The sequence below is a fragment of the Eurosta solidaginis genome, chromosome 3 (genome assembly GCF_040869045.1).
Source record: "Eurosta solidaginis isolate ZX-2024a chromosome 3, ASM4086904v1, whole genome shotgun sequence".
NCBI classification, from domain to species: Eukaryota; Metazoa; Arthropoda; class Insecta; order Diptera; family Tephritidae; genus Eurosta; species Eurosta solidaginis.
Window position 1 is genome coordinate 289,072,976 of NC_090321.1, and position 16,036 is coordinate 289,089,011.

Below are 16,036 nucleotides of genomic sequence, written 5' to 3' on the forward strand. Positions count from 1 at the left end.
ATATGTTCGGAACATTCGTCGCCATTTAAGAATTTGGAGAATCGGTTCGTATTTGGAATATTATGCATATTCGGACCTCGTGAGGTAGTATCAAATGTATTCCGAATATTCTAAATTAACGGTTTATCCGGTACCCTTCCATGAATACTTAACGGAAAAGAGCTTTCCGAAATTTCAGAATAAAAAGGTGAATACTCCCTGTGTAGCACGACCGCACAAAAGCTTAACTCTTCTGTCAAAGTCAAGGTAGGAATATAAAGTTCTAAGACAATAAGCCATTTTCTTTTATTTTTGTTTTTGTGAGTTCATTGCGGCTGCTGAGTATCGTATCACTCCATGTCGGCTGCCTATTCAAAATCATGCTATCTCAAAATATTTTTAAAAAATTTCCCAATTCAAGATTTGTCACAAAACCGCCCTATATTAGAATTAGATTGAAGAACGCTTCTTCTAATAATGCTTTTCATTAACTCCCTCTTATGACAAAATGCATTGAACTTATGCTCATGTAGGGAGTTTTGGAAAAAAATTTGAGAGAGTGCATTTTTGAATAAAATTCTAACGTATTCAAACAATTTCTGAAAGAATGAACAAACCAACATAACTTTATCAATTCACGAAATATTTAGTAGAAAATGAATTATTTCCCCAAAAAACCTTTGGCATTTGCAAATTTATTATTACTACTAATATACTACAAAGATACTTGTCTACTACAATTTCACTGAAGGGGATTGAATTATTCCCCGTTTTCGTTACATCGTAAAAGCAACCCGTCCAGATTTTTCAATTTGGGAGTGTCAAAGATCTGTCATCATTGAAGAACAAACCTCTAGTAATTGAATCATGCATAAACGCAATGTTTTTGTTGAGCGTTGCGGCATTCTATTTTTGACAGCTGAGATAAATTGTAGGTATACGTATAGGTTAACGCAACGTGTTTAACAGCCTTTTGCGAACGACAACGCAGACACTTCACCAAGTGATCTAATTTCGTAATTTCTTATACATTTTTTGCGTTTTTTATTGTATGTACATAAACGTTTTGATCGCATCAAAGTGAAAAAAGGGGCTAGCCGTTCACTGCTATCTTATGGCGGTGCCAGAGCAACAAAGCAAAGCAACGCAATCGAATATATTATTTCATATTTTTTCACTTATCTACCACAAAATATTTCTACAAAACTTTGCCTTTTTTATAAATTTTAATAAGTTTTTATCAGCTTACTTGCTGATTTATTTGAAAATAATGAAACCCAACGGATTTCTTGGCAACTCTATAGCCATTAGATGTTCAAGACCCATTCTTGGAAACGAATGAATTTTTGTTTACAATCGAATGAACCATTGTTTACAATCGAATGAACTTCACGATCTATTCCTGGAAACGAATTGAGAGAGAATGAATGTTTCGTATCAGGTCATCAGTGCTGCTTAGTATCGGCTTAGATATGATAGTACCCTTAGTATTGCTAATATTCGTAACAATATTATTAAGTTTCTAGGGTTCTGCTCTCCAACGGGAATAATTTGGCACAAAGCGTTTATATCAGATCTACGTTGGGCATTTGTAAAGTAATGGCTTCCAAAATATATTTCTGCCTTACTTCCAATAAAAATATTAATATTGATTATTGTAATTACGTATACTGAAATTTTTTAAATTTCCAATATTTTCATATAATCCTTGCACCTAAAGTTACTTAAAACGTGCTTCATATTGATGGTATAATATCGGTAGACAAACTTTTTCTTATTGAACTCTTTAGTGCAGGCCGGAAATAAATATAAACTTTTAATTCTATAACTGATACTGAATTTAACAGTGGTACGGCTGTATGATAAATCCAAAGAAGCGAATTAGTATAAGATAAAAAATAACTGAACACTTTATTATAGCCAAACGGCCTTTTATACGCAAAAAAACGGCACAATCGTTTGATTATTATTCGGTTATGACAATGAAAAACACATAGAGATGATACTTTCAGTAGACGGTAATATATAAGGCGGTCAGCACATACTAATCGAACTGCACCGACTCAATCTCGTACATCCTCCCCGGCTGAGTCCTATGGACTTAGGATTCCTTCGTTAGATTCGACAATGCGGCATACCCGCTGGGCAGAGCGTTGACACACATGTTTGCGATATAAACCTCTTTCGAATGTGCTAAATTCTATGGTGACCACACGTACCAATCAGTCGCTCCCCGGATGTACCTACCGGCATCCGACAGTCGTTGTTTGGAATGCGTGTTGTTCCAGTTTGCCAAGTCAGATTGGAGTAGACGATTTGTACCGACAAATTAACTTCCATTGTCATTATAGAGATTGGTACAAGACCCTCAGCGACTGACAAACCTATTGAAGACATCAAGAAATGCTCTGGTGCTTAGGTCCTCTGCCAATTCAATGTGCAGAGCCTTGCTACACATGCATACGAAAATTGCCGCCATGACGGACTAGAAAAGGCCCAGCCTAGTCCAACCCACTGTTGGAAAATGGTGGAGCAACTAACACGCGGGAACGAGGAAGATCAGGCAATTGTTGTTGTTGCATAGCCCGTTAATGTAACCTGCGAACTTTATATTGATGTATGCAACACTTTACCAGAGCTTTCACGTGCACAATCCATAATTCGCGACGAAGATACTGTGGCATTTCTCGTATACCACCATACATAGTTACGTTATGTGCGTTGCGCACCAAGAGGGTAGCCAATGTGCTTGCTTGGCAAAATTATGGGGTGACGCTGCTCGTAGGGGAGATCTGCGTTTCTCAGTCGATCACCAACATGTAGAACTTCATCGTCTCCCAGCATTGGATTCAGAGGGAGGAACTTGCTTGAGGCAGAAACACTGGAAGAAGCCCGTAAACGATTAATTTCTGACATGTAATATTTACCTTGTGCCTCGCGAACGAGCAGCAGCAATGCTTGGCGAATATCTTCTGCTGATATCACTGGTGTACGCCAATGGGATCTACCAGCTGGTCGAAATCGTATTGCATAGGTGGTGTGCAAAACTCGCTGTAGTGTGCTAAACCGGTCAGCTCAGAATCGTGTACCTGTTGCTCTACGTTGTCGAATGTGTGGGATTCTTCCCGATCGTAATTACCATTATAAATTATGCTTGGACCGTTCCACCACCAGGCCAATTTTTGAGCGTTGCTGGTGTCATGCCCCTACTGGCACAGTCGGCTGGATTGTCCTTTGTACGAATGTGATGCCAGTCTGGAATATTAAAGTGCTTCTGAATGTATGCCACCCGGTTTGAGACGTGTTGCATCTCTCACGCTCTCTCGTTTGCGTTGCAGAAACCGTGGAGCATGATAGCTGCCGAGCTTGACATCCCAATCCATCGTGGTATGCGCAATGAGGTGATCGTTGGTAGGGTGCTTCGAAATTTGAGCCACTTCTCTCGGAGTTCTGGTGGTAAGGGCGTATCCCAATCGATCTTGGCTGCCCATGTTAGTTGCATCATTATCTGGCTGTCACTGATATTGGAGCCAAGAGTTCAAGATGATCGAAGATTTTAGCCACCTCACTCAACACCTGTCTCTTTGTGGGAATAAGATTACCACCTTGCAGCGATAGTCGATAAAGAAGCTCATCAATGGAAGGTTCTGAAGCTGAGTGCTGAAGTGGATAGTTCAGCGTTAGATATCGCTGCAATCACATTGGAAATGTCGGATTTCCATTTACAAAGCCGAAACTGACCTTCATTCAATATTGTAGAAATATCACGCGCTAAAATGATTGCCTCATCTGGTGTATCAGCGCTATAAAGTAGATCATCAACGTAGAAGTTGTGAAGAATACTCTCCCGTGCTCGACCGGCTCGCTTTACGTCAGGCACAGCGAATTGGTTGTCAACGGCGCACAAATTGAGAACGCGAGTCGCATTGAAAGGACTGCAAGCCATACCATATGTTATTGTCTTGAGTTGATACGCACATAAAGGGTCCTTTGGATTTTCTCGCCAGAGGATTTGTTGCCAACAGCGATGCCTCGGGTCGACTTCAATCTGTCGGAACACCATCTCGATGTCTGCCGTAATAGCCACACGAAACTGGCGAAAGCGTAGAAGAATATCGAATAGTGGATCTTGAACTGATGGTCCAACCAGCTGAGCGTCGTTCAGGGATATACCATTTCTGGTCTTTGCGAAGCATTAAAAACCACACGGAACTTCGCAGTGACGGCGTGGTGTGGTATGAAATAGCCATGGGAGCTGTCACGCCCCTCGTGTGAGATCTTCTCCATGTGCCTGAGTCCCTCGTACTCGCGCATAAACTCCACACATTTACCTCTTAATTGCTCATCTTTACCCAGACGCCGCTCAAGATTGAAAATACTACGCATTGCATTGATGTAACCTCCCCGAGCCGTGGCGCATTTGGAGCGACCATCGGGTTTAAGTGATACCGTCTGTTGAAAAATCTCTTCGCAGATGGTTTCTGTAGCTTTGGGACGAGGTGCTTCCTCCAGTTCCCAGAAGCTCATCAAGCCGCTCTTCCGCAATACTTATTTCGGACTGGGTGTCCAAGGCTACAAGTGACGAAGCACGTGGTGACGTAGGTCCGCAAATGACCCAACCAAGACGCGTGTGAAGAGCACATGGCTCCTTGGGCCCACCGATGATAGTATCACCCAGGAGAAGCATAGCCAAAATGTCAGCTCCAATGAGCACATCGATGATACCTGGTGTGTGAAATGTCGGATCCGCAAGTGGAATACCATGGTAATGCTTGTACTGGCTAATGTCTATTGGTGACAATGGAATAGTTGAAGTAATGTTCGGTAAGATGTGTGCCTCAAAGCAGCACTCGAACTTCGCATCATGATAAGAACGTATAATCAAAGTCGTCTGTACACGCGATGTAGTGGAGCTCTGTGAACCGATACCCTCCACAGTGAGTTTGCATCGTCTTCTGTGGAGACTAAAACGGTTAAAATATGACTCCGTAATGAAGCTTGCCTGAGAGCCCATGTCGCATAAGATTTTTGCAATTGCCCGAGGTACAATCCCTGGCAGAGTGACCTGATCCCAAGCAATTAAAGCAAAGCGATGCTTGACGTACCATTTGTAAGCGTTTATCCAGACTTAGTGATCGAAATTGAGGACATTTGAATAGGCGATGTGACTCGGAGCACCGTGGGCACGTAGAGCGCATATTGGCAGTTGAAGATTTCGGTGTCACCACATGTGACTGTACAGAACGGTTAGCTGCAGAATGCTTTAACGGCACAGTGGAGCTCATCCTCAATGTGTCAGCATATGTCTCGATCTCTTCTAGCATTTTCTGTAACTGTGGAAGCGTATCCGAGTGGTTCAGGATAGTCCAGTGAGTCACCGCTGATGTGGATATCTTTCGGAGAACTATGGGATATGCGATGGCATCCCATTGATCTGTTGGCAATCCCAGCACATTTAGTGCACACAGTGTGCTTCGTACCACGTCGATAACATTTCGAACATTACGTTACGTTAGAGCTGGATGCTCTGGCAAGTCTAATAAACGATTCAAATGAGACTCATCCAACCGCCTGGGATTGTCGTACCGCAGCTTCAACCCTGCCCATAGCTGTTCATAACCTCCACTGTATACGCCACCAACCATAGGCACTATCTCAGTACGATTGTGCACCATTGATTCGAAAACGTCTTTAAACATCAGCCAGTTATCCTGCTGACCATCGAATGTAGGAAGCTTCATAGGATCGAGCCGGTGGTCCATTTGGCAACACTCTACAAAGGACCAAAAGTGAAAAAGGGACCAAAGTGTCAACCGTGTCTATTGCAACGACACTCACTTCACACAAGAAGTAAAGACATTTTTTGACGTCGGTGTCAATACTGTGAACAAAAACTTTACTTTCGTTTGTACAAAACAATTTCAGATTTAAATGCAGTCATTGTTCTACTCATAATAGGTCCTTTCAAGTCAATACTGAAATCAAGAACTTTACTTTTGGTCGTATAAAACCATTGTGGATATACGTCAAAATTACAAATAGAATGGATCACCTGATTTCTAATTGACTATCACTGTCTCATTCTGTATCTCTTTCTGTCACCCCCTGAAGATAGCCGGCCCTATGCACCGCCATATTGAAAACGCGAGTGTAACCCAGGGCAACCATCTCCTGAAAGATTTTTTAGGCAAAAAGAATTCAAGACCACCAATTCGTGGCTATTTAAAGTGTTAAATTTTGCTAAAGGAGGCATTAATTAAATTTACTTTTAATATTTTATACTAGACCATTTTTTATATGAATTATTGAGTTTTTAATTCATAAATTATAATTTTGTTTTTGTCAACTGACCATTTGTTCTTTGCTAACAAAAAAGTTGGTGCAGAAATTCGTGACCTAGATTGTTTTAGTTTAACTTTGAACAGGCTTATGCATTGTTACTAAGATTTACAATGGGCTTATGAAGCAAAAAGTAGAGAAACTCAGATCAAGAAAGTTTGTCATTACAGACAGTTTTGTGAAATATCTCAACCTATTGCAAGTCATTGTGGATTAGACCAAGTGCGTTGACTAAAATCCCCGTCACATAAGCGGTTTTTCATATAGATGCGTTTAACACAATATTATGCATTATGAGTAGATTTTTATGGAGAACGGCAGATCGAGCGACACTAGCGCCATCTGACATGAAAAACATATTCCAACTTTTGTTGAAAGCAAAGCGTATGAAGAAGAATTGGACATTTACTTTAGCTAAGGGTGCTTTCACACATTGCAAGTGAAATTATTTAATCCACCCGTTGGTAACATTTTTCACAATTAAAAACGGCAATTTAACAAATGAATATGACAGAAAATATGTTAGCAGGTATTTTTGTTGTATAGGGAAAATATTTATAACAGTGCTTCGCGAAATTTTGCACGTGAATGGGCAAAGCGAAATAAACTTCAATTTACAAGTCTGTAGTTTCTTTATATTTATAAACGCAACATCTTGCGTGATTTTGGCGATGTTACCCACATTCATAAGATTGTGTTCAACGCATATATATGAAAAATTTTGTAAGTGAATGGGCAAGGCGAAATAAACTTCAATTGCCAAGTCTGAAGTTTCTTTATATTTGTAAACGCAACATCTTGCGTGCTTGCGGCGATGTTACCGACATGCATAAGATTGTGGTGAACGCATTTATATGAACAATTTTGAATGGGCAAGGCGAAATAAAATTCAATTGCCAAGTCTGAAGTTTCTTTATATTTATGAACGCAACATCTTGGGTAATTGTTGCGATGTTACCGGCATGCATAAGATTATGCTGAACGCATCTATATGAAAAATTTCCTTTTCAACTCTGCTCTTCCTGCCGTTCTTCATTCTACTCCATTCGATTGCCTTCCACTCTACGCCCGGCGGCGAGGATAGAAATAAATCTATTATAAGCTGTGTTTTTTACATCTATAGACGTTTACGCTTAAACTTATATGGATTGCTAAGCGTTAAACTTTAAATACACCTCTGAAATTGCTGCGCACATATGCACATGGTTGTATTTATATGCACGAAAATGCATTAAAACGCATGAAATTGTTAAAATAAAGTTGAAAAACAAGATGATAAAACTTTAATATAAATAAAGAAATTGTTTTAATAACAACAAAAATGCCTTATATATTCTATATATACATAAATTCGTAAGGATTATCTCACTTTAAAATTTAAGCTAAATAATCTAAACTTTTTTTTGAAACTGTGTCGAGAACTGTGCGTGTGATGTGCGAATTTTCACCGATCAGCTGTTAGTTGTGCTACTTGGTAAGATTTACAATGGGCTTCTGAAGCAATAAGTAAAGCAACTCAGATCAAGAAAGTGTGTCATTAAAGGTATAGGGAGAATATTTATAACAGTGCTTAGCGAAATTTCGTACGTGAATGGGCACGGCGAAATAAACTTCAATTGCCAAGTCTGAAGTTTCTTTATATTTATAAACGCAACAGTTTGCGTGCTTGTGGCGATGTTACCGACATGCATAAGATGTGTTGAACGCATCTATATGAAAAATTTTGTACGTGAATGGGCAAGGCGAAATAAACTTCAATTGCCAAGTCTGAAGTTTCTTTATATTTATAAACGCAACATCTTGCGTGCTTGTGGCGATGTTACCGACATGCATAAGATGTATTGAACGCATCTATATGAAAAATTTTGTACGTGAACGGGCAAGGCAAAATAAACTTCAATTGCCAAGTCTGAATTTCCTTTATATTTATAAACGCAACATCTTGCGTGATTGTGCAGATGTTACCGACATGCATAAGATTGTGTTGAGCGCATCTATATGAAAAATTTCCTTTTCAACTCTGCTCTTCCTGCCGTCCTCAAAATTTCGCGGCGATTGCTGTTTTCACTCTCATTTGATCGTTCTTCAGTACCTTCGTCATTCCCTTCTTCACTGTCATCACTTTCGTCATTTGCAAATTCACTGTGCGCGCCTGGTTATTCCCAAGTAGCATCTCGAAGATCATCATCGCTATTAAAGTCCTCCAGATCCGACTCTATAGTGCACCCAATATATCGTCTTCAGTCAATTGCTCTGATGAATCAGCTGTTATAAAGCTACCGATACGGTTACCGATAAAGCACCAATGTCTGCAGCTTAACACATAGCTGACATAGTACAGGTCTACAAGTAGGATATGTAGCAGTGCGCACATACACAGCCACGCTCACCTGATAACATGGTTCAATTATGTACAGGTTGGCTCATCTCATCAGCTGATTTTATTTATGTCATTGCATAGTCGAAGGGATTGTCAAAAGGATATGGCAAACTCAAAATGAAACCAACACATTGGCAGCATTTTACTTACACATACAAAAACTGCTAAGTTTTATGTTTCCATTCCATACCACTCGCACCAACACCAATACACAGATTTTGACAATTTGAACAGACATATTTTGTTGCTTTACAGATGAGCCAACCTGTATATAGTTGAACCATGCCTGATAAAATGCTTTTTCTTGTTCGTTTTTTGTGTGGATGCTATTTGGCACTGTTGTACTTCTTAGGTCCAAGAAAAGTGTAGTAGCTGCTAACGAAAGCTGTGTAAAATTTTTATTGCAAAATTACATAGAAATATCCTTATTTACTTTCAAACGAGCACTTAATTACATCTCTCTTTAAAATCCGTATGTTTTGGACAATTTTAGTTAACAAATTGTGATACTTTATTACAGGGGACGATTGCTAAAACACGACCAAAACCGTCGGGGAGGTATTAATAGACGCGTTTTTGCCTCGCTTCCAATAATTCGAATACCTTTTCGCCTTTGGACTATTGACAATAGGACAAAACGCCTTTTCATTTCTCTTTCCACATTTTTGGACGGTTTATTGCAGTCGACCTCGGTTTCCAACTGTTTTTCGCGGAGAACTTTTGAGCGGGTAGGAAAACTTAGCACCCGTGTTTGTATTCTTAATACTGGAATAACTACGCGTCCTCAGATACCCAAATTCAAGACTTTTGTATAAGTTTCTGTAGGACCCATATAGGTGTACTACATTTTCATACTAAATTCGTTCAAAAAAATTTACTCACAGCAACCCATTTCTGATATTCCGCTCCTTTTTTTGTTTCCCTGCGTTGCTTTCCACGACAGCAACCCCGGTAATTTTGACACTTCGTTCAGTGTCAAACGAATGTTCCACGCAGGTTCCACAATAGTTTGACACTGACCGAAGTGTCAGACGGCAGTGTGTTAGAAAGTGAAAGGAATTGTTTCCTCCTCATTCATATCATACTTGTAAACCTGTACCATGATAGCTGAATCAGTTGTAATAGATAGTGGACGCGCATAGAATACATGGAATTAGTGCAGAGGGTGAAACATGGACACATATTACAGTTACATCTGAGTATAATGCGTATTAAAATTTAGTAGTACTAATTTTATGCGTAGCAATTTCAGAGGTGTATTTAAAGTTTGTCGCTTAGCAGTCCATAAAAAGTTTAAGCATAAATGTATATAGACGTGAAAAAAAACACAGTTATTGTTGACTTAGGCAAGGTGCACACGAGGCTACGCGTCATAGAAGCTGCAGGCGAAATTTGTACGCTTTGATACCGAACACATGTATTTGTATGGAGAGCTGCATACGAGGCATCATCTGCATGAAAGCGATAAAGCATGAAATTTTCGTGTAGCTAAGCGTACAGCAATGTTGGTCGCTGAGCGTACTTACGCTTGAAAAAAAGGAAGAACAAGATGTTTTACATTTTTTTGTATGCAAATTTGTGTAATTAGTTAAAAAATGTTACTTTAGTTAATAAAAGTCTGTGGAAGGTAAATTACCAAAGCGAGTATTAAACACCTCAACAGCTTGGTTTTCATAATTTACAAAGGCACGGGGATGCAAACAACGTTTAACACCTATTTTCCTTTGGTTTCGGGCACGGATATAGCTGAAGAAATAAAATTTTTTATTTTTTTCAATAATTGTTTGCTTTTTGTAGCGACGCTCGAAAGTAGCTTCGTGTGCAGATCTTGAGGCGTAGAGAAATTGTAGCTATATGCAATATCTTGTACGCGTCTATGACGCGTAGCCTCGTGTTCACCTTGCCTGAGTGGCTGTAAATGCGAAGCAGCGCGAACAAAGCGTTTATGTAAACCCACCTTTAGTTAAAGTGTTTGTAGACTTGGCAGTACTTAATAAAATGTCAGTCATATACGTGGTTGTCAAATTGTATTAGAGTTGTGCTTTTTCGCTCATTTCAGAGATTCGAATCTTTCGTTCTTTTTCTAACAAGTTGTTCTTTTTGTTCAATTCTTCTTTTTTTCAAGCAAATTTGTTCACTGCTGCTCGCACCCGCGAAAAAAGCCAACAAGTATAGATGGGGGTGTGTATGCAGCAATGCTTTGAGTAGGTATATTTAAATGTCCCAGTAGCAAAAGAATTCAGAACTGAAAAAGGTAAGCGAGTTGGGAATAGGTTGCGGGGTGAAAAGAGAAACAAATTTCGTTTTAAAATCGTTGTTTTTATTTTGAACAAAAGTATTTATATCAAAGTATGGAGTCGGTAAGGTGAACAGCTGATTAATTCATTTACCCAAGTATGTGAGTTGGTAATTCATATAATTGACTGGTTAATATCCACGGGTAAGCGAGTTGTTCAGGTATGAATTTCGTAGGACATCGCTGTGTTAAAATTCAGCAATGAATTCAGCAGTAGACCCTCACTTTGGCTCATTTCCTATCCATTACCTTTTGTTACAGGGGTGTTATGAATAAATAAGTTAATATGTATATCTATAACTTAAAAAAAAGTTACAAATTTCGGAAGATCCAGGAAATTGAAAGAGTACAGACACAAATTGTAAATATGAACTTTTCCAAGTTTAATAAATGTAATAATTACTTTCTTACAAAACACGTGTTTCATAAATAGTACATACATATATTGTTGTAGCAGTGCCACACACAAAGATGACCACACATATCTTTAGTGTAAGTGGCATCATCGACATTCGTGTTCAGTGTGAATGTCTGCGTATGTATCATGGTTCAACTATATACAGGTTGGCTCATCTGTAAAGCAACAAAATATGTCTGTTCAAATTGTCAAAATCTGTGTATTGGTGTTGGTACGAATGGTATGGAATGGAAACATAAAACTTAGCGGTTTTTGTATGTGTAAGTAAAATCATACCAATGTGTTGGTTTCATTTTGAGTTTGCCATCTCCTTTTGACAATCCCTTCGATCATGCAATGACATAAATGAAATCAGCTGATGATATGAGCCAACCTGTACATAATTGCACCATGGTATGTATGTATGAATTTACAATGTTCGCGAACGAGTAGAGACAAAGAATAACATTAGATAAACGAAAGAACAAATGAAGTAAAAGAACAAATAGAACCGAAATCGAAGATCTAGTTCACTTGTTCAGTTGAGAGACCCGGTCAATTGAACAAGTTCAGAACGAAATGACCCAACTCTAAATTGTATAATCATTGAATTGCGTTAAGTTGTAGGGATTGCAAATTGTTATATAGAAATTTTATCTTAATTATTTAATTTGATCAAAGAAATATCTATGCATAGAGTTATAATAATTTGTCTACATTTAGCATTTATGTTAAGTGTCGCCAAATGCGATCTGGTCATTGGACAAGATGATACCAGCGATGAAATGTCTGGTCTTTTTGCAATAGAAGGCAAAATATATTCACCGGAGCCAGAAGGTAAGCAACATCTCGACACTTCCTTGTCTATTAATGGCGGTGAATATAAGGGATTTTTACGAGAAGATGGCACATTCATAATAAGTAGTGTACCGTCAGGAAGTTATGTACTGGAAGTGCACCATCCAAACTACTACTATGAGCCAATAAGAGTGGAAATAAATCCGAAAGGTAAATTCCGTGCACGAAAAGTAAACTATGTGCAACCATCACAGATCATACAAGTACCATATCCTTTGAAGATGAAAGCATACACACGTTTCAAATTTTTCCAAACACGTGAGCAATGGAAGGTAAAATAAATAGGTAAGTCTAGTTGAGGGCCCGACTGCTAACACGCTAACAAAAATATCGAGAGAGATGTCAAACGACGAGTTTTGACATAGTATTTTTGCGCAGAATACCTTTTTGCATTGGCGGCCTTCGGCCGCGCGTATAAAAAATTACCCTGGGTGGGTCCAACACTGGTTTGGAGACCAAAACTATATCCGCGCAAAATATTTATGTTCACATTTTTTTTGGTACTACAACATTACAACAACCACATGAAAATCGCAAATTTCAACTGCAAAATCTCCGAAATACAATTTTTCTTTTCCGCCTTCGGATTATTGTTGTCGAGGTCAAGACGCGTCGTTTGACACCTCTGTCGATATTTTTGATAGCGTATTAGCAGTCGACCCCTTAACTAGACTTTTACCAGTACAAATACCAAGAAGCTATTTGCACATGACGCGCATACTTTTTCGAGTTTTTATCGAGTCCCGTATACGCTACTGTACATGTACGTGCCCATATGAGTATACACAAACATTACCCACCGCCGGTTGTGGAGGCTAGTTGTTGTTGTTGTTGTTGTTGTAGCGATAAGGTTGCTCCCTGAAGGCTTTGGGGAGTGTTATCAATGTGATGGTCTTTTGCCGGATACAGATCCGGTACGCTCCGGTACCACAGCACCATTAAGGAGCTAGCCTGACCATCTCGGGAACGATTTATGTGGCCACATTAAACCTTCAGGCCATCCCCTCCCTTCCCACCCCAAGTTCCATGAGGAGCTTGGGTCGCCAGAGTCTCGTCTGTTAGTGAAACAGCATTCGCCGCGGATAGGTGAGGTTGACAATTAGGTTTGGAGAAGCTATATATTGCGCTGGCAACCTGAAGGGTTGCGCTACACACCCCTTGAATCTGGTATTTTAGTCGCCTCTTACGACAGGCATACCCGCGGGTATATTCTTACCCCCTTACCCGCTGGGGCAGTGGAGGCTAGTATTTCCTCACAGTACACCTTTCTGTATAAGAGATTTAAAAATTTATCTCGAACGCGACGTCGCCTAGGTGACGCATAGAATTTCCTCACAGAACACCTTTCTGTATGAGCAGCATTCGACCACGCTTCAAAAAAATGTCCCTGAGTCGATGCAAAGCAGGCTACGCGATGCATGGTATTACCACGCATAACGGCTAGTGCCCTTCGTTTTGTTTGTTTTAAACCTAAATATATAATAATAAATTAATATGCCCCTTTAGCCATTAGAAGCTGCTAAAAATGTTAAGGTTTCGGTGCAACTAGTCGGGAAATATGTATTTCAGTTTGATATGGGAAAAAAAATTGTACAAAAGCAAGATAGTTTTAGCTAAAAGCTTTAAATCAACGTAATGACGGCTCGGTTGCACATTTAAATTTTGAGATTCGAAACTTCGATTGGAATCAGCAAGTGGAGGGGATCTGCATTAAAAGGTAATTTGTTTGTCCGAATTTCGTAAATGTCTCGTTTTGGTATAGAATTCCACATTTGTTACAAGACTTGCCCAGCAGGTGAGGTTGACAGTTAGGTTGTAGAAGTTATAAACATCGTTGCAGAGCACATTGAATCCCAGCGCGAGCCTCCTTCGAACGAGCTTAAAAAAAACACTGGTCCGATAAAACGCCTTCTAATCGTTATGCATGAGCGACCTTTGGACGACCTGTATAAATACAGTACACTCAAACAGAAAATGCAGGATCCTTTACGGATCTTCTTTCGTATGTACGAACTCGTCAAAATGAGGAAGTGACCGTAAAAATTTATATCATGTGCGAATAGCCACTTAGATGAAAATTATCTGTAACTAACAGAATTATGTAAATATACGTTTTTCTATACAAATAGATAACAGATTTTTTGTTCAGCCCAATGGTTTTAATGATGGTGCTTCCACTTTTAATAATGCTGGTTTTACCAAAGATAATAAATGACCCAGAAACAAAAAAAGAAATCGAAAACATTCAATTCCCAAAGGTAAGCTGAAGGTGTATTTATTTAATATTTTATTCCAATTTATTTGTAAAAATTAATTCCAATTTATTAAAAAATATTTAATAGGTGAGCAATGAAATGCCGGAAATTAGCGAAATGATCACATCGTTTTTCTCAGGCGCCAAGCCCCCAGAGAAAGAAAAAAAAACGATTATATCGAAACAAAGTAAAAAGCGGAATTAATAAGAAGAGTTTGCTACAGCTGCGTACACATGGCTACGTAAATGAGTCCAGTAGGGAAATATACCGATCAACAAACATATTACTACAAAAAATGCTGTGCTTGTTATCGAGGCTCTGCTGACTTTGTGTACCACTGATTTAAATTTTAAAACAGCTCATTGTCAGTGTGCCTAATTGGAAGCCCCAAAAGCAGTTTACTGGATTTTTGATTCCATTTAGTAATCACTTAGCAGATATGAAATAGTTAAATTTTTGTTATTTTATATGATAAACTGAGCATAATATAGATTGAGGAAATGTGTTTAATTGTACAATTTATAATTACTACTCTTACATCTAAACCTGTTGCTATTCTCAGACGCACACATCAAAAATTCTCTACTAGTTCTACTACAAAAAAAAAAACATCTCCGCCTGCATCTACATCCACATCTAAAAACTCCTCATCCTCTAAAGTCTCAGATACGTCTAAAACTACATCTGGAACTGCTTCTACATCTAAAACTGGATCTACTCCATCCTCATCTGAACCCATTAAAGCCGAAGCTAATAAACATACAACTAAATCCAATGTGCTCTCTGATAATGCTAATAAATCTCAAGCTCAAAATGTTGTCAACAATGTGACAAATACTAATGCAGTGTCGTGCTCTGCTGGCGCTATATCGTATGCTGATGTTGCAGCTAGCGCACTAGCGCAGTTAATAGTGGAGATGAGCCGTCTGTTGATGTTTCTGTACCCAGACAACGATGCAGGAAAAGAAATAACAAAAATTGCGTGTTGTTATTAGTGGTAGGAATGAATGCTGATTTAGATGCATTTATGTGATATAAATAGATTAATTTGTCTTCGTTTAAGCCGTCTGTCACTGGGGAGAGTATTGTTAAATACATCTCTGATCACTTTGGCATTGCTGCTTCTAATATCGCTTGTTATACATTAGTAAAGAGAGACGTCGACATCGTCTCTACCGACTGTCACACTGAAACGCACTTTCATAAACTTCAAAAAAGGAAAGTGGGAAGAATATAAATCTGCAACAGACAGCAGCTTTGCTGCCCTCCCTATCCCGACTGATGCCCGCCAAGGGGAGCGTGCCTTCCGTAAGGTCATTGAATCCGCCTCGGCACATTTCATTCCCGCCGGGAGAATTCCCGAAATCCGGCCCCACTTCCCGGCGGAGGCCGCGAGCTTAGCGAGGGAACGCGACCTTATAAGACAGCTTGATCCAGGCGACCCCCAAATAAGGGATATAAACCAACGCATCAGATTGCTTGTGGACGAACACAAGCGGGCGAAATGGGAAGAGCACCTAAGAGGTTGTAAC

General features: G+C 39.3%; 1 protein-coding gene across 1 annotated transcript; it reads left to right on the top strand.

Annotated features, from left to right (window-relative positions):
- The first annotated feature begins 11,945 nt into the window (after positions 1 to 11,945).
- EMC7 (ER membrane protein complex subunit 7) lies at positions 11,946 to 15,014 on the top strand. Its single transcript, XM_067777036.1, has 3 exons — positions 11,946 to 12,521; positions 14,379 to 14,507; positions 14,592 to 15,014. The coding sequence occupies exons 1-3, from the start codon at positions 12,081 to 12,083 to the stop codon at positions 14,706 to 14,708; spliced, it is 687 nt and encodes a 228-aa protein (XP_067633137.1). The 5' UTR covers positions 11,946 to 12,080; the 3' UTR covers positions 14,709 to 15,014.
- Positions 15,015 to 16,036: the final 1,022 nt, after the last annotated feature.

Bases quoted from the DNA above. Each gene is read 5' to 3' on its own strand.
- EMC7 (XM_067777036.1), top strand. From the start codon at position 12,081: ATGCATAGAGTTATAATAATTTGTCTACATTTAGCATTTATGTTAAGT. The intron at 12,522-14,378 runs GTAAAATAAATA...CTATACAAATAG, and splicing joins AAACACGTGAGCAATGGAAG to ATAACAGATTTTTTGTTCAG. The intron at 14,508-14,591 runs GTAAGCTGAAGG...AATATTTAATAG, and splicing joins AAAACATTCAATTCCCAAAG to GTGAGCAATGAAATGCCGGA.